The 20,934-nt window shown below is 40.5% G+C and overlaps 1 protein-coding gene across 1 annotated transcript in view; it reads right to left on the bottom strand.

The window, feature by feature from the left end:
- The window catches only part of BTRC (beta-transducin repeat containing E3 ubiquitin protein ligase), a 119,149-nt gene that overhangs the window by 19,236 nt on the left and 78,979 nt on the right, over positions 1-20,934 (bottom strand). Inside the window, exon 4 of the mRNA XM_054382104.1 lies at positions 3,634-3,865. Within this exon, the coding sequence (XP_054238079.1) occupies positions 3,634-3,865 (232 nt within the window). The remainder of the gene's footprint in view (positions 1-3,633; positions 3,866-20,934) is intronic.

The raw sequence follows: 20,934 nt of genomic DNA, 5'->3' as shown, positions 1-20,934 counted from the left end.
CTCTCTCTTTCCATCTCCTCTTCTGCATGCAGAGCTGGACCAAATGCACAGAAGAGCATTTGCAGCTAAGTTCAGGAGTGAACAGCGTTCTCCAACTTCCTTTGGATATAACACAACAAGTCATTAAAAATAATAAAGAATCCAAGAAGTCATTCCAATCTATTTCGATGGGTTTTAGCACTAGGGGGATATTCTATGGATGGCATTTCCAACTCAGCAACGCAGCCCCCAAAATCTCTCTATATTAGGACCATTTCTCATCTCACTGCTACAGCTGTTCTCATGTTCCAACGGCTCAAAAGCTGTTTTTGCTAAAGCAGTAGCTTTTAAACGTAATGAAGAAAAAAATATATATTCCCAATGTGTGCCCTGAAGGGTAGAGGTACCTTTAGACATGGGGGAGGGAAAGATATGCAGATGCGTAGGGAAGTTGAGAGGGAAGGAGAGACTGTGTAAAGAGTAAGTCAGCCCAAACTGGGTTGCAATCAGCTGGTTCCAATTAGAGTTCATGAGACACAAAAGGTCCAACCTTTGTTTTCACTAGCTGAAAGATCTCAAAATTATCTCCCAGTGAAAGAAAAAGAGAAAATGCAGCATGTTGCCTCTCCCCCCATTCCAACATCTTAGTATACTTTGGGTGACACATCTTGCCCAGTATTTTATGCTTCCATTCAGAGGCAGAAAAAGTACATGTTAATGATACCATGCACCACCAGAGAGTGCAGAAAGAGGTCTGACATTTCTTATCTTTATAGATGCAAAATTAGATGTCAACCTGCAAAATAAAAGCATCAGCAGCCTTTATTATGTATTTAATCTGAAGAGATATATACAGCCACTACATAAAATTCTTTTAAAAAAAGAAAAAAAAAAGGCAAGTGTTTGTAAACTTAGATTGACTCTACAGCAATTTGTGGAAAGAAAGGTGCAGTGTTTTAGTGAAAGTGAACTGAAATTTGCAGGAGCCTTGCAATTTGGTAGGGCAGACATGGACATTGTATCCCCCAGCTTCTGCAACCTGACACCTGCATGCTTAAGCACTCTCCACTGGGCAGAACTGGTATTTTATGTTCTCCCAGTCTGCTCCCACTTCCAACGGGCCCACAGACACTTACAGACCCACTGGGAAATTTACAGATGCCCAATTTGGGTAGTGTGCATACTGGTGGCTTTATGTCACCAGTGTCATAGTGAGAAATTATTTTATATGGGGAACAATCGGTGGCGTTAGAAAGAAGGACTACACTGCATGAACTGGGCACAGTAATTTTCACTCACAAGTCTATCTCTGACCTACCTGCTCTTTCTGGATCATCAGTAGCTGCACTTTAATCTTGCTGCAATGAGGTGTTGCAACTACTTCTATGACTGTAAGTCATCCTTTGCCATTAAGCCTAGACCCTTGGCAGAGAAGGAATAATGTTTCGGCCTTTCCTTCTCGCACTTATGATGTAAGTGGAGTAGGCAGAGCTATTCTGGCCTGGCAGAATTTTATTATTTAATTTCTTAGGAAGGGAACAATTATTTAATTTCTTAGGAGCAGAATAATTCACAGAGGCATACATCTAACAAAGTACTGCTTCCTTAATAAAAAAAAAAGAAATCTCTGTCCACAAAATTTTTTTCTAAATTGATGTGAAACACGATTAGCTCTTCACTCCAACAAGAATGTTTCAGTTATTTCACAAATGAAACCCTTACAAAAATGACTTTCCTCATAAAAAATGTTAAACAGCTTGGAAATGCTAAGCAGAGACCTTCTTTTTCAGAAACAGAACAAAGTTTGTTAAGCACACAGTTAAGCTGCATTTTCCAAACAACCTTAATTCTGGTCAAAGTACTGGGAAAATAATCTGAGCCAATTTTACTTTATATTAGTAAAATGTGCTCTAAAACTACCTTTAATTCTGGTCATTCTTTGGGACAGTGCGAGGAGGACAGAGATAAGATGCCTCATGATTTTGAAGTAGCTTTACTGTCTTATTCACTTGAGGGGGAGAGCAGGAGAGAGAATGAAGAAGTAAAAATGAAACCAGAATATTGAACACTTGCAAATTTCAGAAAGCTAAAAATTACTTTAAAACTTTACATTTTTTATTATCATGTGACTTAATTGAAAATGTTGGGTTCTTCGTTCATTCCTAGGCAGTTTCTTACCTTCCCCTTTCCCATTCCCTTCATTAGAAACCTGTCTATAGTCAGGACATCCTGCACAGACTGCAGAATCTGTGCCAGTGTAATTCCTGGTCATTAATTTTCTCCCTTAATACCTATATTCGCTAGGACATTAGCACTTTGAAAATATGCACACTGATGGACATACATTATTTAAGCACACAGTTCCCACAACTACTCAAATACTCACACGTTAGCTGCCTGATTCCTATCTGTTCTGCATTCTGTGATACTCAAGCTAGCTGCTTCCTGGGTAACTGTGAAAAAGCCACTAACAAATATGGTATAGCTAGGAAACTTTGAATGCCTCTGAAAAATGAGTGTAACATTCACCCAAAATTTTCAGGAAAGGGCCTGCAGGATGAAATTAAGCAAATACTGAGAAGTGTTAGCTTGCTTTGATGGAGTTTTGTGGAGAAAGATCTGGAAAAATAGTGTATGTAACTATACGCATACCTCCACCTTAAAAGTGGGGAAACAAATGCACTTTCAAAATCCTCTCTGTTTTTCTGAAATTGAACAGCTCCACAAGTTACAATGCTGCTCTAAGTACATGAGATTATTGCCACTGGACTACTAAAAACTAACATAAAGCAGGTACTTAGCATAACTTAGGTTTTTTCTTTCAATGCTACAACAGCCATTTGATTAGAAGGCACAATGAGCTTAAAAATCCAGTGAGTCTATGCGTCTAACTTGATAGTGAAACTCCTGCAGTGCCCTTATACACTTTGTACAATTCACAGTTTAACATGCTTTTTCCCCCCTGTCTTTTAACCCTACAACTTGAACTTCATGTTGAGAAATCCCTTTTGAAGAATGATCAAATGACTGGATTGGACCGATTGTTCAGCAGTTCAAAGATATTCACAGAACAAGCTTCTGGCAAGAAACTTTTCTTCAATTAGCCATTCAGAGACAGTACCTGTGTAGCACTTCGTGCTCAGGTCCATTTCAAACTCAGGAGCCATGATATGGGAATGCCAATTTATTAACTATCTGTCTACAGATGTACAATCTAATGGTCTGAAAAAAAAAAGAGCCAGGAATTTGTTTGGTTCTGAAACTCTTTTGCTGTATATATATTATCTCCCATTGCCTCAGTTTTCTCATCTATAAAATAGGGCCCAAAATTTTCATTATTCATGCATCGTTGTGGGCACTATGAGTACAACTAATTGTCTTGTGGCTTGTGATGACTATCCTTGATACCTATATGAGCCATCATTTACTCCTAGCCTTACTGTGGTGGTATTAGATCATGCCTTGTGAGACAGTAGAAATACAAAATAAACTTTATAACTACATTTCACAGTGATGTAGAGCTATTCATTTGAAAGCTATCTTCTGTTTCACAAACTGACCCTAGAAGAGACCTCTCCAGCAGGGTAGGCCAGTATGGAATAGTTTTCTGAAAGACAAGACAGAGGAGTAAGCTCCCTCTGCCTGCACAAATACCTGGCAGTGCAGTGATGAAGTCCCGCTGTAGCATGGGCTTGAGGTATGAATTTATATGCCCGTGCTGGTAGTGACACATCTGGGAGATGAGGTGCTCCACAAACTCCACCTGGTCAGACTCAGACCACTGCTCAAAATACTTGACGCAGAGTTCCTTCTCCTTCTCATAGCTCGCAGACAGTTTTCTTTGCTTGGGCACAATCATACTGGAAGTGCCATTGGCAAGTTTTGTCTGGAAACAGGAAGGAGAGAAACAACCTAAATCACACACATTAAAAGAAGCTCGGGTGGTTTTACAATTTTTTTTAGGGGGAAGAAAATCAAAGGAAAAAAGCACTCTGATACATGAAGTGGGCTGAGACCACATGTCCTGTTTGGTGCTGTCATTGGAGAGTGGCCACCACGAGCTGTACCCCCTGCAAGACAATGCACTGGCTCATGCACACAAAAGTGCACACACACTCTGGTCAGAGTGGCAGAAACCTTGAGTGGCAGTCTAATGTAAACACAATTTTAATTACATCATGCAGACAGTACAATGCATTTGGATTCCTAATCTGCAGTTATCAGTAACTTCAAAGCATCAACAGAAAATTGCATTTGTATTCTGTTTTTTGTTTTTTTCCTAAAGCACAGACTGCTGCTAAAATTCATAGGGAACAACGTAATGGATGAGAAAAACCTGCTAATACTTTTTTTGAGTATAAAACTGTACCTTGAGAGCAAAGCCAGATAAAACACACCCTGATATTTGGTATGTACTTTTTTTCTCACAGAATAAAAGGTTTTCAAGTTTCTGAGCACTGTTACCATCTTGTCAGAAGGGCTTAGCTGAAAGAAGTTTCAGGGACAAAACAAAACACTGACATTTCAATTTATGACTTGATAGCAAAATACCTTTTCTGCTTTCTAAATGATTTAACTGGAAGTGCACATTTTGCATTACAAGGATAGCTTTTGTCCAAGATCTAACTGTTTCATAGAATCACAGAATGTTAGGGACTGGAAGGGACCTTGAAAGATCATCTAGACCAATCCCACTGCCAGAGCAGGATCACCTATACCAGAGCACACTGGAATGCATCCAAACTGTTTGCAGGGAAATTATTTTTTCCCATACTGGTCAAATTGTATTAAATGCTGAAAATGTGATTTTTCTCCCACTGTAATGTTTTAACAACAGACATCACTACAGTAACAGTTAAGATCATTACACTGCTTTTATTTAAAAAATACATGTAGAGGTTCTTTATTAATTATCAAATAAGTAAAAACAAATTACAGATATACAAACATATAATGCAGAGATGCCATATTTCTGTTCTACGATGTTAATTCCAGGCATCGGCCTCATCAGGAGACTTATATTAACTTTAAGTGAAAAAAATTAGTACCTAAATATCTCAGCAAGGATATCCAGTGATCTAGAAGAAATGCATGGATTAACCAGCCTTACAGGAAAAGAAAAAAACAACAACAAAGTCTTTTTTCAGCAAGGGCCAGAAGAGTGGGATATTGAGAGACCACAAAATCGAGTTATCAAAGCTGTGTTTGGAATGCAGGCGTTTCATATTTCTTAGGAGTAAGTAATTCCTGTACTCCAATATCCTCCCAGCCCCAACAGCAATCCTGACTTTGGAACACCAAAACCCTCTCAATTTGAAAATCTACTCAACTAATCACCATGCACATTTCATTTTCTAGAGAAAATCCACTCAAATAGTTTTTTTTCAGCATTCCCAGCAGAGCTGGACAGACTGTCTTCTGGTAGAAAAAGTCAGTAATTAGCTGTCATTTAACAAATAGTTTCTTCTATTTCTGAATTATGGTTTGACTTAAGCCACACAGAACATGGGGATCATATCACTACTTCTCAATCCTGCAGCTCAATGTTTTCAACTTTACCTTTACCCCCTGGGAATTCCTGTGTGTGTTCAGTAAGATCATGCAAGACAAGGGCTGTGACTGAGCTACTACTTTCATGTAGTCATCACACAGACAGCACTGACTGCAAGTCATGGAGCCAGTATTGGGCAGCAGGCAAGAAATACTCTCTCGGGGCCACATTTTTATATAGAGAAATCTCTAAAGGGACTGTGGACATGATGTCCTGGGTGTAAAGGACTGGTCCTTTCCTAGCAAAGGCCACAGTATGCAACAGTGTGGCAAAAAATTTATTACCAATGGACTGCATTGAGCATTGGTCTTAAGGGATTCTGGTCATTTTTGCTGCAGTTAAGCTGCTTGCAAAACAGACGCCCCTATAAAAACGCTGGATTAAGACAGCAGAGAGTTGCTGCAGTCTATGAGGTTGATCTCATTTCATTCCTCTTTTTTTTTTTTTTTTTTTTTTTTTGCTGTGCATCTCCTAACAGACTGACTCTACAAAGCATTTTTTAGAAACCTGTACCTCTGGCTTTTAATTTAAGAGGCTGTGAAGTCTGACTAATACACTGAGCCAGAGCAGAGCAGACAGCTGATGTGCAAAGACCACAAAAGGCACAACTCTGCTGGGGTGGCACCACGTTCTGGCCTTTCCTTGCCTCCTGAGCACCCTTCTCCCAGCAGCCTTAAGCTCCCCAATTACCTCTAAAACACCAGTCTAGGGTAACAAACAGAAGTTGCAACATCTGCAAAAACAAGTAATGGCTCATGTGTGTACAAACAGATGGTTTAGATGGGGCAAAACAACCCATTTTGCCTGGATCCCAAGTGAATACAGGCCTCTTGTGTGGAAATAATGACTATATTAAAGAGTTCATAGACCAACACTTGTAACAGCTCTGGAAATCAAACTCCAGGTTTATATGGTGGATCTGCTAAAAGAAGCACTATACATGTTACAGTATAAATTATAAACATAAAAAAAGAAAAAAATTAAAATAATATATATTTATTTATTTATACATATTCCAAACACAGTTATGTCCAAATTAGCGGAGAGGAGACCGTCACATTTTTTTTAGATTCATGCACATACTTTAGCTGCATTCTGACAAAGACAACTGGAGACCTGGTTTGCATCTTTGCCTGCTCTGGTTTCCCATCCAAAGGAGCAAAGGCCAAGTCTAGAGGTAGCCCAGCAGGTCCTGTGGTCTGTGCAAGCAGAGAACTAAGAGGACAGGGGAAGCCACAAACATACCAGTTCTGCAGAGTAAAGACATGAATTCACAGGGCTGTCAAAATCACTTCATCACAATACATGCCCATATGCCTCCCCTAGACTGTCTGTAGACACAGCTTAGAACAGAATTCCAGAATTTCCATTTGAAGATTCCTAAAAATCCACTAGGGGTTCAGTGAAAAAGACTTCTTACAAAAAACACTAACAACAAAAACAAGCAAGCACCTGTATTATGAAAGTGTGGGGAAGGGTGGTAGAGTGATAACGATCAGTAAGAGAACTGATTTGGCTTCCTGAGAACCCTGATTTTGATCAACTGCCTCAAGTTCACAACCAACCAATATCAGCAACTATTTCCTAGGGCATACAATTGTCTACAGCCTCCTCTCTCTCCTGGTACAATAACCTCACCTGAAAAAAAAATGAACTGTCTCACTCATACTGTCAGGGTAAATATCTATCCAAATGGATGGATTCAAAAGAGGTAAAGCTCTGGTAGTCCATCACCTGGGAAGAAGTTTGGGTATAACAGAGCAAACTACTTATTTGGAGCAGGTAACACTTTTCTCTGACTCCTTTTTCACAAAGTCCTGCAAGAGATGAGAGGTGCCTCATCAGGCTATAGGCACAGCAGCTCATCTGCAGGAACAGCAGAGGTGTCCTCATACAACAATGTGCCTGAGCCAGTAAGCTGTGCCAGGAAACCCAGGGGATTGAGTGCCTCAGGTTGGTACTAGCTCAGAGATCTGCGTACTATGCTCCATTGCAGCCCATAATTACAAGACCATTTCTCCAAATGGCTACACTTAACACAAAGCACATTTGTATGCCCAGTGAAGTAGAAGAGGACTAATATATGAAAGGACTTTAATCTAAATAATGGCTGGCAACAATAGGAAGGTGCAATATTTCAACACAGATAAATAAAGCTTGGATACGTCTGCATATAAAACAAAACAGCTGTGGTATATCACAGCTGTAACCTGTATGTGACAATCAAGGTTACTGTGGTTTTGTTCAGTACAGGGGACCAGGGAGCCTCCTAAAACACAGAAAAAACCAAACACAAGGTTAGTTCTCTGATTCTAGCATAGATACATAGTGTTCCCCCATCCATATGAGTGGTCACAATTTTTGTATGTCTTTTTTAAAAAGCCACCATGTCCTTATCATTGCTGAGGACTTTGTTAAGGCAATTTCCACAGGGTGGATGAATTCAGGTTATATGCTTCTTATGGTAAGAAGACATCTCTTAAAGTCAAAGAAAAAGAGAAGCTATCTCCTAGGATATCAAGAACGACCCCAGCAAGGTTTGAGATCTTCTGAACCTGCAAGACATCTTCATGCTGGAGCTCTGAAAAGACAGAGCTTAGAACACTGGTGCAATTTCTCAGAGCTTCTCTATAGACAAAAGGGAGGGACTGCTCTCCAATGTTCCCTTACCCACAGGTCATACTGTGCTGCTCCCCTCCTTCCTAGACTCCCTGGGACTAGAGGCTCTAACACAGAGAGATGTCTTCTACTGCTTATCTGCAGTCACAGCATTTCACCTCCAACTGCAAGCACCAGTTGTGGTTAAGTCACTGATCTAGACAGAGCCACCTTAACAGGAATTTTGGATGGGTCTTAGTGAAGGGGAGGCAAAAAGAGGACATAATGTTTAATTATAAGAAATGATTGAAATAGGCACAGACATACCCCGGGTGCCTCTGCACTGCAGCAAGCTCTAAACTTGTTATCGTTAATGGTTTAAATTTCACTGTGCTAATCATTTCAGGACACAAGCCTTTCTTGATAATCTAATGAATTATTCCAACATCCTTCAGCAAAAAAAATCCTCCATGACAGCACTAATTACAAGACGTTTTCCCAGTGCTTATGTAAAATATGACAGAGCAGCAGCCTAGGGAATTGCAGAAAACTGCTTCTAATTTCCACTGAGAAACTGACAAACACCTCTCTTTCATCTCTCCCAGCTCTCAAGTAAGATTTAACTTTCTCATTTAGTTAATTACCGAGTGAGGATCATCATTTTCCCGGATCGGAGCGGCACAGAGCCTTTATCGTGTTAACTTGTGAACTTGATCGATGGCTGCTGCTAAAACTTAATAACTTCACCCCCTGGCAAATTGTAAGATAAATATAATAGGAGAAACTCTGACAGTAAAAACCTGCCAGAAATGAGCGCTGTGTTTATGTTTCTTTGCAGGCAGCAAAAAAACAACCGACAGCTTATTACTGGGTGCGTGTTACTTATATTTAAAAGACTCCAGGCAGTTAACTTTCCACGTACTGTTCAAACTTTACTCACAAGATAAAAGACACTGGGGAGAAAAAAAAAAAAGCAATGGGATGACAAAGAAAGGAACCATGGATATCTATGTTCAGAGTGTGTGTGTGTGTGTGTGTGCGTGGGAGATGGGAACTTCACAATGAAAGCAAACCATAGTTGTCTCTCTATCATGGATGTTCTTCAAGATTAATCACATTAAAAATGCCCACAACAGTGAGTCCAGAAAGCGAAACTAGTTTCAGCAGCAACTCAAAGCTCTGGAATTTTGGAGCACGTTAGGAGCTGTGTGAGAAAAGCTGAAGGATTAAAAATACCAGTGTGGCAGCGAGACGATTTGGTTTGATGCTTGTAAAGCTGCTCTTCGCCAGAGAACCTCAGCATGGTTGGCTTCCCCTAAAGCTACTTGTGTGGCCATGAAACTGCTTGCTACTGCTGCAAGTACCACTCGATACCACTCCAACACACTGGTGTAACAAAAACGGTGAAACGGAGCTGAGAATGTATGCCAGGCCTCTGTGCTCAAGGGCAAAGCTAGCTATTTGAGAATCCTGTGAAAAGGTGCTTTTTGCATGGCATAAAGCCAATAACAGCATAATTAAGAGGATGCAGGTTCAATTTCCATGGCTGGCTTTTTTTTTTTTTTTCCCTTTTCCTTTTTTTAGACTTGTAATTACCAAATGCTGCTCCTTATTGGCAGCTTCCTACTGAAAAGCTGCTTTGCTTTGGGAACTGGGGGGTGGAGAGGTGGCTGTCTCACCATGAAGAACAGGATCTCATGAGCCATAGCACCTGAAACATGTGAGCAGGGCAGCCAGCTCCTCATTTTTCTCCTATGGAGGATGAACCTCTTTTCCAGTGTTTGGCTTGACAGCAAGGCTACAATGCTAGGTCATTAAACAACTCACTCCATTTACTTTTATTTTAAAAGCTCAGTTTAGAATCTACCCATTTCTGTCTGCCTCCATCTCCCATAACAGTCTCTGTGAGGTTAACCATGAGTTTAGCACATATATGGACTGACTGGCTCAGTACTGAATTAGTTTCCACGCTGCAAAGCTCACCGAAACATTCTGAAAAACGAACATAACCCAGAAGCAGATGATCATCAATCACATCTGAGAGTCAAAAAGAAAGCACCATGAAAGAAACCACAGCCATCTTTACTATTTATTTCCAAGAGAAAATTCAGAATAGATCCTCACACTGAAATTAACAGTCCCCTGGATACCCAAGGAACCAGCAATTTTGCCTGTCTGTGGCTTTTAGGTGCTTGTCCACATCTGGTTTCTAATCACACTGCAGAAAACCTGTGATAAGAAAGGATGCATCTAGATGAAAGATCACTAGAATTATGTTGGGCACAGCAGCCTAACCTGCTGTACTTTCTGAAATCCTAGGGGGACAATAGTTTTCAGAGGTACCATCTAAGTACCTGTGATATGGTGTCAGCCTGGAGGGCATCTGACTAAGGATGTTACTTCACATACAGAAAAAGGGAGAATGCTGTTTTGGTTTAAGGACAGAGAAAGCTGCAGACACCAGAGAAGTAACACACTAGGACTGGGGAGGCAGGACTGAGCCATGGGCACTTGCACCCTGGTTATACAAAAAGCAGCAATAATGCCTTGCTGGAGAAGCTACTCCCCTCCCACACTGCCACATAGTAAACAGCAACAGGGAGAGGAGATTAAAAAACTATTCTTTTAAGCTAATACTTAATGTTTCAGACAGACTAATAAAGTTTAATTGTCTGGAATCTTGTAGCTCTTACTGTAAACTTTCCTTTGATATAGGTCTCCCATCTAGATTTTAAGTGCTAGCAAAAGCCTCCAAAATAAAATTTCTCAGATGCCAGCAATGGATGTGAACTGGGAGTCCCTCTCCTCCTCTTTCCTCACCTCCAAGTTGTCTTTGCAAATAACAAGCACTGATGAGAAAGCTGCTTGCATCAGCACAGCACTGGCATATGTTACTTTCCCAAACTACAATCCCTGACCAAATGCATATCTAGACATATGGAGGGAGGGCAGAGACACCATCACTCTCAGACAGCTAGACTGCAGAACCCACCTTCTATTAGTTGGGAAGCAATCATAAACAAATTTCAAAGCAGATCTTCTACTAATGACAAATCACTTCCAGTGGAAGTCAACAAAGGAAAAGCTTTCTTCTTCGGCATGGCTACCACAACCACAGTTGAACTGCTGGGACCATTACATGTTATTACTGTTAATGGAGGGAAGGAATATGCACATTATCACTTGAGAACCAGTCAACTAAAGTCATTGGGTAATGGCCAGTAGCAGCAAAGGGCTCATTTATGGTAGAGGAAGGCATAAGCTACACTCTAAGCAGCAGTTTCATAGTTTTCTGGAACAGTTGCTTCTGTTTTTAAAACTCCCAAGCATGATCTACTGCCTGAGTGAAGTTAAGTCTTTACTGGTGTTACTGCTGATTTTCTTTTTGCTCCAAGTACTCCCTTAACTCAAAGAGAAAAGCAGCCAGAAACAGGTAGGTGGACTCGAGTGATTTTAAACATGGCTGAACAGAACTCTACCACTGGGAACAACACACAAGTAGAGGGGAAAATGACCCAAAGGACCCATTATCTGCTCTCAGTAACACTATTACTCCCCAAACACTGTGGTTCTATGTAAAGCTTTTATTGTAAAGAAACACAAGCTCTCTAAGATAATTTAGCCAGTATAGTTTTCCATAAGTTTTCTCCTTGGAGATGCATTTTGCTGCCAGCAACAAAGACGACACAAGGGCACCAAGCTACCTGGTCATGGTAAAGTGAGTGATTCATAACTGGAAGTCATGAATGTACATGCTGGATATCATATACCATTTCCCAGCTGCAGGAGTACTACATATTTCCAGGCATACCAGAGAGATGCAACAAACGAAAACCACAGCAGCATTCTGAAGAACCACAAGATTCCCATATGTGCTTTGCTCCCACTGCAACTGTACTCCTAAGATCCATTGGCAAGGTTGGCTGCACAAGCACTTCCTAACCTATTTCAGTCAAAATAAGCTTTGTTAGCAAAGACCTGATATTTAAACTGTCTGAGCTAAAACACCTCATGTTAACTGAAAGCAGGCTTGCAGTTTTGCTGACAGATCCTGGAGGGCAGCAACCTGCAGCAGCCAGATGAGGGCTGAGTGGTATTCTTTTCCAGCAGTATAACTATATCTAGAAGAGGATATCTCATTAGCTCACACTGGCTGATAGCAATACTACTGCTATTAGAAGCCACCACGGAGACAGCTATAAGAGGAAGAGTCCATGGAATACTCTCACACAGTGTTATGTCAAAGCTGGTCATTGGCCTGCAGCCAAAATCGTGACAGGTTTTGTCTTGTAGCCTCCTATAAACCCTATAAGATCATCTCATAATTCTCACTCACTAATGAGCAAAGTCCTCTCAAGATGAGCTGTCCAGTTAACCTTATAGTCAAACCTTACCTTGCCAGCAATCTGGGGTGAATCCCATGGACAGCCTCTAAGATTTCTAGAGGAGCTGGATGTGTTTGGCCTGGAGAAGACCAGGGACTATGCACTAGCCTTCTACTACCTAAAGGGAGGTTACAGAGGAAAGTGAGACAGAGTCTTTCAGAAGTGTATAATGACAAGAAGAGAGGCCAGAGGCACGAGCTCCAGTTTGACTGGAGACTCCAGAGGTCCACCTTCACTTTAAGTTTAAGACTATCTTGGTCCATTCTTTCACTGGTACCTGCCAAGAGATCCATGACAGCAACAGACTTATAAAATGCAAGCTAAGGACACTGAATATTCAGAAATTGCATTTGTTTGGGTTAGGCTGAATGCTGTTGATAGGTGAAAGTATACAATAGAAGAAAGGCAAAAAATAGTGCCCTCTACAACCACAAGTGACCAGCTCTGACCATAACAGGGCTTTAGGAAGGCACATTCAGTTCCACAGCTGAGCAGACTTTGTCCCTGTCAGCTGATACACAAATTGCACAGCTCAGAAACCCACACACTATTCACACACTATTGCGGTAAGGATTTACTCCTTGGCTCACTGCTTAGCTACAAATAAACTTTCAGAAAAAAACCTCAAACTAAAGAAGGGAGGGAGCCTTCCAGCATACTCCACTCCCTGTAGTAGGCTCAAAGAGGAAATGTTTGAATATAACATATAAGCAACATAAAATCCCCAGTAAATTGTGGTAGAACAGGGCTGCTAGTCCCACTCAGTCCTTCAACATATTGTATTTTCCATGACATTCTTTCACTCAAAGGCATGATTCTACTATTCCTTTTAATGAGATTAGTAAATAGTGAGAAAAGTATCAATCTGCCTGCATTTCCCTTTCTACAAACACAGGCTAAGTTTTCTTTTCTTAATGCCATCCATTTTACTTTCCTGCCATACAAAAACACAATCAGTGTTGAGCATATCACGTGAGATGCATCTTCCACCCTCATGCACTAATGCATCCCATTCTAAATTTATCTAACAATCACCAATCCTTTCTTCAACTTCCAGTACAATAACTGGCTAAACATCTAAGAACCAATTACATGCTAAGTAAAGTAGCCATTCCTTCCAACAGTTTTAAATACATTCTCTTTTAAATAGTGTTAGGTCTTCTATTAGAAGAATTGTCCTCTTTGTGAAAGGAAGGAAATATTAGACTTTACCATAGCATGCTGTATGTTAAAGACCTTTGTGACACCTCTCACTTGTTTCCTGTATTTTCAGGCAGCTCGCAATAATATTAGATCTAGTTTTGGTATACTCAAACCCACACTATTTGCATCTTCTCACCTAGGAAGAGCAATCTGGGATAATGCCTGGGGAAAAAACCCAAACATGTAACCTTCCAATGCAAGATTAAACTAAAGATCAAGAGAATTCAATGTTTCCTACCATAGACCAAACTATCCGATGCACCATTCACAGCCCGTTCCTTTGATCAAGGAGTTAGAGCTCCCTCTAGCACTCTCCAAACAGAAAATCCATAGATGCTAAAATGTGAATATCTGTCTCATCCAAAGCATTCTTGGTAGGGTTGTCTGTAATTTTTATTTGATTTATTTTTTGCTGTCAGATGAATAATTAAGAATACATCCAGTTGCTTATTTGAAACTTAGGAGAAACAAGTGCCAGGAGAAACTCTCTATAGCCCATTAAAAATACTCAGATTGTTATAATTAACTGATCTCTACTTTAAAATGTAATTTAAGGCCAGTTGAAGGATTATCATGTCAGCTGTGTGTACAATGTGAAATGTAGCAAGAAATTAAATGAAAAAGTTGATGAAAATTTTCAATTTTTGTGGTGTAAAACCCTCTTGCTACCTCACCCTCCCTTGCAGCTGACACACATCCCAATGCAGCTGACAGGTCCCCTGCAGCTGTGAATTACATGTTTCTATTTCAGCATTAAATATTGAGTAATGCTGCTTAAGTAAAACTCAAAAGGTGTAACTCTGCTGAGTTCTGCACAATGCTGAAGACAGAAAAGCATCTCATGACAGAAAGTGTCAGCATTTTTCAATCACAGGTTATTATTTATTAATCCTTGGTAAACTAAAAGCTGGCAGTACAATGTAAAAATAAGAAAGGAAAATGGGAGTAAAATCTCTTCCAGTTTTACTCCTAACTCTCCCACTGGCTTCTCGCACTGCCACAGGCAAGTTAACACACCTCATGAGTCTATTTGTTAAATAGATGTATCCTAATGCACTTCACACAGAGACCAAGCATAGCTTAATGTAGAGAACATCTTTGGAGGCCTCTGCATGAAAGGTGCCCAGTGAGGGCAATGTCACCAGGTGACACCACATTGCACTCCACACAAGTGCAAATTTCTCCTCTAGCGCCAGCAAACAAATTTGTCACTTAAAAGCAAACCAAAACTGAATTGCTAGAAAAGGCATGGCCTCAACTTCACCAACTAGAAAAAATGCAGCCGTGTTAATTGTTTCAGCTCCCTTCCAAAATGGAATCAGAATTTGAGTGCTAAGAAAAAAATTCACCTCATTTTCTCAAACTGAGACTCGGCATCCAGATACCATTCCTAAAACCAAGACAAACGTGGAAACACCCCTCTGAAGGTAAGCACCCAAGGGAGGGTGTGCTTTAGTTAAGTTCCTGTACTCATCACACCAAGTTCCATACCTAGCCAGCAGGGGACTGCTGGACATTGCTTAGACTTTTGCAGTTTTAATATTAGTGTGTGACAGAGATGAGGAAATACAATAGGCTGAGTTGGGCTATCCAGAGCTATGTTTTTACGTCTGTGACAAGTTCAGTAAGAAAGACTAGAAGTAACTAGACCCGAGTAGATGACAGAAGCACCTGACAAAAACTTCCCAGCATTGCCTGCCACTGTCCCTCAGTCCCAGCTGACAGCTGTCCTTGCCATTCTGGGCCAGAATTCTGCACCCAGTCCTGCTGCTGCACCCAAATCCTGACACACAGACCTTCCCTCTTGTGGTACAGATGGCATCCAAGGCTGTTCCTTTTATCCCCTTAAGAGGACTTGGAGAAAAGCTCTGGCAACAACTTCTCTTTGCCCACACCTCTCACATGTGGCAGGAGAGGATTACAGTCCGATATCTGACCTGTGTGGCAGGAGTGAAAGGACATCTGAAGTGAAAGTAAAACCTCTGCAGTTGCAGATCTGTTAGTGATGCTGGCAACCACCTGTTCTACCCTGTGCCCCCACCATAGTTGTGGCCTGGATTCAGATCAGAGACAGGTAAGAGAAAGGTGGTGACACCCAAGCTGCAGTAAGACATGGCAGCAGCACTTTCTCACACACACGCCCCCCCGCCAAGTACTGAAACTTCCAAGATCTCTGATCACTTCTGTGTATTAGAAGCAATGCAGCTCCCATCTTTACCCAGGAATCAGTTTGCAGCCATTGTTTTCATGCCTTTGTTACTTCCAGACTGCATAACTTAATGAAACCCTTAGTGCTGTCTTAGGAGATAAAGGGAGGGAGCAGCTAGTGCCAAATGCAGCCTTTTTCATGCCAACACATTATGTACTCCAAGTGTTGGCTTAGTGGGAAATTTTGAAGTCTAAGGTAGATGTCCTGTGTATGTAAACCTTGGCAGAAGCAGGTACCTAGCAGTAGAGGACAAGTTATAGCTGTTCGATGTACATGTACTTCATTTGTCATAACCAGAACCTGGAATTCTTTGTAAAAGATGCTGCATAGGGAATTGGTTCTTTAAAGGCTTTCTGACTCTGCTATTGTATCATTCATTCTTTGCAGCAACCAAAAACCAGGTGCTTCAAAAAGCACTGCAGATACTCCTACTTGCAAGTGGAGAGCATGCAGTATTTGAGGGACCTGTTTGGACATCTAACCTTAACTTTCAATTCCATCCATGCAGTTATTTAAAATTTTTCAAAAACTATTGGTTTTGTTATGATGCATCTGTTCCCTCAGAACTGCAGCTGATTCTCCACAAAGTACTAAATTCCAAACATTTTCACTATGACCTGCACCATTTTCAAAACTTGGGTCTCAAATAACAAATTAATTGACCACAATGCCTAATCACCTGCAATCTTCTCAATCAAATCTCAAAATGCTCCCATTACAATGCACCTCAGAGCTGTTCACCATTACAAATTATGATCCAGAACAGGGCTGAAAGATCTAAATTACCATGCAGGAGAACCTAATTCAACTCTGTAGTTCATGCAGTTTTGTAAAATCCAGTGACTTGAAAGAAAACAACACATGCACATAATTGGCATTAATTAAGCAACATTTTTATTACCTGCAATCAAAGACTTAAGGAAGGTTTATTTGTCAGAAAGACGGTTTTCTTTGCTGAGAAATTCCAAGTCTTAATTAATTAACAAACTGATCTTTTTTTTTTTTTTTTTTGGTAGTATAGCAGTTAAGTATTTTTCACTTTTATTTTCTTCTAAATGAATGTTAGTCTAGGCACAAAAGCTGTTGTTTAAATTGACAGAACTGGGGTCAGGAAAAACAATGCTGAAATACTTTAATCATCATATATTTTAACTAAATCCTCAGTTTATTCACAGAGTAAACTGTGCTTATTCTGTGCTCACAAAATCACAGAATGATAGGGGTTGGAAGGGATGTCTAGGGATCATCTAGTTCATCCCTCCATCTAAGGCCGGCTCACCTAGAGCAGACTCCACAACCTCTCTGGGCAGTCTGTTCAATGCTCTGTCACCCTCAAAGGAAAGAAATTTTTCCTTATGTTTAGGTGAAGCTTCCTGTGGTCCAGTTTGTGCCTACCATCCCTTGTCTCATCACTGGGCACCACTGAAGAGAGATTGGCCCCATCCTCTTGACACCTACCTTTTAGATATTGGTAAGTATTGATAAGATCCATTCTCAATCCCTGTAACAAGAGTTTCATTTTGTGGTGAGAAGCAACAGGAGGATCTCAGACTTTATGGATATGAGAAGACAGCTGAATTTGAACCTGTGCACACTATCAGGACAGACCTATCCTATTTCACAAATCCTTGACATCATGAAGGCAAGTTTGCCTGTCGGATGCAAGACCCAAACAGCCTGGCTACATACACTGCCCTTTCCATACCTGAATTTCAAACTACTATGTGAGCTGAGCAGGTAAGGACTACTTGCCTGTCAAGATTAATTATTGTGAGAAAATAAGTAATTGCAGCTATTATGAATATTATTTTCATGTCTGTGAGAGCAGCTAGCTGGATGCTCATTTTTATTTTCTTCAACAATAAGGTTCAGCCAAGTATACAGTAAGTAGCACTGTCTGTCTCCAAGCTGCAGCCTCAACTAAGCTTTCAGTCACACGCAGTGAGGGACGGCCTGCCTTGTTGAAGTTACCTTAGGTCTGAGCATCCACAGGCAGCGTAATTCAAATCTATTTTTGTAAATTACAGATTGCGTTAAATATACATGAAGGAAAACGGGGAACGGTTTCTCTAACTGCACAACATGAGTTATTCCCCATTCTAGGTTCCCTCTGAGAAAAATCATAAATTTTAAAATCTGCCAATTAGTGGTAGTGACAACTGGTGAGAGCTAATCGAGTCAAGCAGTGGTATTTGCCGAGTACTGCAAAGAACAAAGCAACATTCCAAGAGAACGAAGGAACCAGGCTATGCCAATAACAAGGAGTACGAAGTCATTTGCCCAAGCTTCCTTTTCTCTTCAGGATTGCAGGTTGTGTCACTACCTTAATGGGACAGTAAACCATCAGATTCCCATCAGCCAGGAGAATTATATCTTTAGATGTACATACAACTGTTAATAGCTGCAGTACGGTTCGTGGCGATAATTTAACAATTTATGTGTGAGAGAGAGCAATCAGAAAAGTAAACCTAAATAAACTCCTCCTATGAAACAAACTCCTCAACCACAAATGCTCAAACATCTTCACTGTTTCTCTTCCCTCGTTCCTTAAATTAAGCCATTCCTCAAGGATCATTTGATTTATCCTAATAAAACAAAGAGGATATTACAGCTCTCTAAAAATAGATAAGAATAAAGACCAAAAAGAGAAGAACCACCATTAGCACAGAAGAAACAAACTGAAGAACTAGTGGTACAATCTCTCCATGAATAAGCCAGCTTGGAGACTGGGAAAGGATTTCCAGTCATTGGAACAAATGCATTCTGGAATTATCTTCTAATGGAAGCAGATTAGAAAAAAAAATAGTTCAGACCAAGCTTCAAGTAGGTTGTAAGATGAAACTCAGTAAGTTCACTAAAGGGACAAAGTAGTATCTGCAAGACAAGAGGCTGAAACCAGTGACCTGCAAGGTCCCAGAAGACAGAATGACACAAATCAGGCAATGTCCTTCTCTGTAAAAAGACATTCATCACCTTATAGCTCAGAGTATACCTGAGAGGGCACAGATGAAAACTTGTTGACTGGTAACTGAGCAAACTGACTTTCAATGAGTAGAGTATCAGTGGGGCTGTGGGTTCCACTGTTAGATACACAAAGGCAGGGCTTCAATCCTCTATCATGGATGATGGGCAAAGCAGAAAAAGAGCTGTCAATCTTCAGTCTGGCATGTGCCCAATGAGCTTGAGCATGTCTGAGATTTAGGAAATGTACAACCCACACCTGCCCACGAGGTGCTGAACTGTTGAGTTGTACCTGACACACAAGAACATTACTTATTCTGGTATGGCTTTATCCATTTGTCTCATTTCCAGGATTTTCATAGATAACTTCAGATTGTCTTTAGGCCATATTCCCTGTGTCTGTAGCTGGTCAACAACTTCAACAGGATCTCTCTCTCTGAAGCATTTTAACAAATGTCCTACATGGGAACACAGAACATCTCTTCTCGTACATTCATTGCCTCCAGGTCAACTCTCATAAGATTTGGGGCAAACCTTTAAGCTGTTCATGCACGTGAAGTCTGGATGTTAGATGAAGATAGGATCTAGATGTTAGTAATGCAAAAGACCTTAGAGTGCCTTATATGGACGCAGTTTTTCTGGAGCAGTTACCTCCAAGTCACCACTGGCTGGGAAGATTGGGCTGTGATCTGCTGGACAGTCAGCTGTTGTAACCATAAATTCTGTTGTCTCCAGAGACAATCATCTATTGTCTTAATAATTACAAGATACATGGTTGATTTCAACATTGTTGCTGTCTTCTGCTAGCTTCGACCTTTAACTGACCAGTTGTGTGGGTACTGGTTGCAGTGGGTATCTGCCCTTTTGGGACTGTGAAGAACAAAATCTCAAGTACCAGCTGGAATCCAGTATGACTCCAAATCAATTTCTACAACCATCAGGATGAAAACTCATCATGCCAGCCAATGGTGAGCTCCTTTGAGAGATGGAATGATGGAGGCAACTCCATATAGACTAATTATGTTGAGTCATTAGAGGTCCCACATAAGATGAAGAATTCTTTAGTTCACTATCAGGAAACTCCAAAGGTAAATGCATCTCCACCTGAGGACATGATTTGAAGCCTGTTGATCTGGTCTTTCATATAAGAAGGGATTCTAAATGTCAGCACTTGATCAGAAATGAAGGTAAAGACAAGTATACATTTGGAAGTAAACCAAAGGTAAGCCATTAAGTGTTCCAAGGAGAAACATTTTATTCTGTTAAACACTAATGCAGGAGATGAGACTGCAGGATCAACAATGCTGCTTGTATTTCCTAACTGACAAATTATCCACATAACCAAAAAATTCACATTTCTCTGATACCACCACCTTCATGGGAAGGACACAATGTATTTTAGGGACCAGTACTTCAATATATGTATTGATTTCATTAGTACAGCCAAGGTTTTATAATCTCTTTAAAGACACATTACACTCTGTGATAGTTTATAAATAACTGTTTAGCTATTAAAGCCTTAACAGGTAAACTTACAAAACAGTTTGTCTTTAAACAGATGTTCTCCTTGTGCCTTTGTATCAGCCACAAAAAGTTTAATGTACTTACATTTTACAGATCAGATACGTTTCACAGAATCACAGAATTGTCAGTGTCGGAAGGGACCTCAAGGATCATCCCCTGTCCACAGGCAGGGACACTTTCCACTAGATCAGGTTGCCCAGAGCCACATCCAGCCTGGCCTTTAAACCTTCCAGGGATGGGGCTTCCACCACCTCCCTGGGCAACCTGTTCCAGTGTCTCACCACCCTTATGGTGAAGGAACTTCTTCCTAACATCTAATCTAAACCTACTCTCCTCTAGCTTACGAAACAAGTATCACGTGTCACACGTTGACTCCTAATGTTTATGTGAAAAGACAACAGTTAAAATCAAGTGAAAACTTTGAATCTTCTAAATTTTAAAGTGTTTCACCTATAAAAAGTTACTACCGTAATTTTCAAGCAAGCAAGGATTTCTGGGGAATAGTAGTACTGATTATCCAGATG

Source organism: Indicator indicator, chromosome 7 (assembly GCF_027791375.1).
Source record: "Indicator indicator isolate 239-I01 chromosome 7, UM_Iind_1.1, whole genome shotgun sequence".
Lineage (NCBI taxonomy): Eukaryota > Metazoa > Chordata > Aves > Piciformes > Indicatoridae > Indicator > Indicator indicator.
Note: the sequence above shows the minus strand (reverse complement) of the source record. Positions and strands in the feature narration are given on the sequence as shown.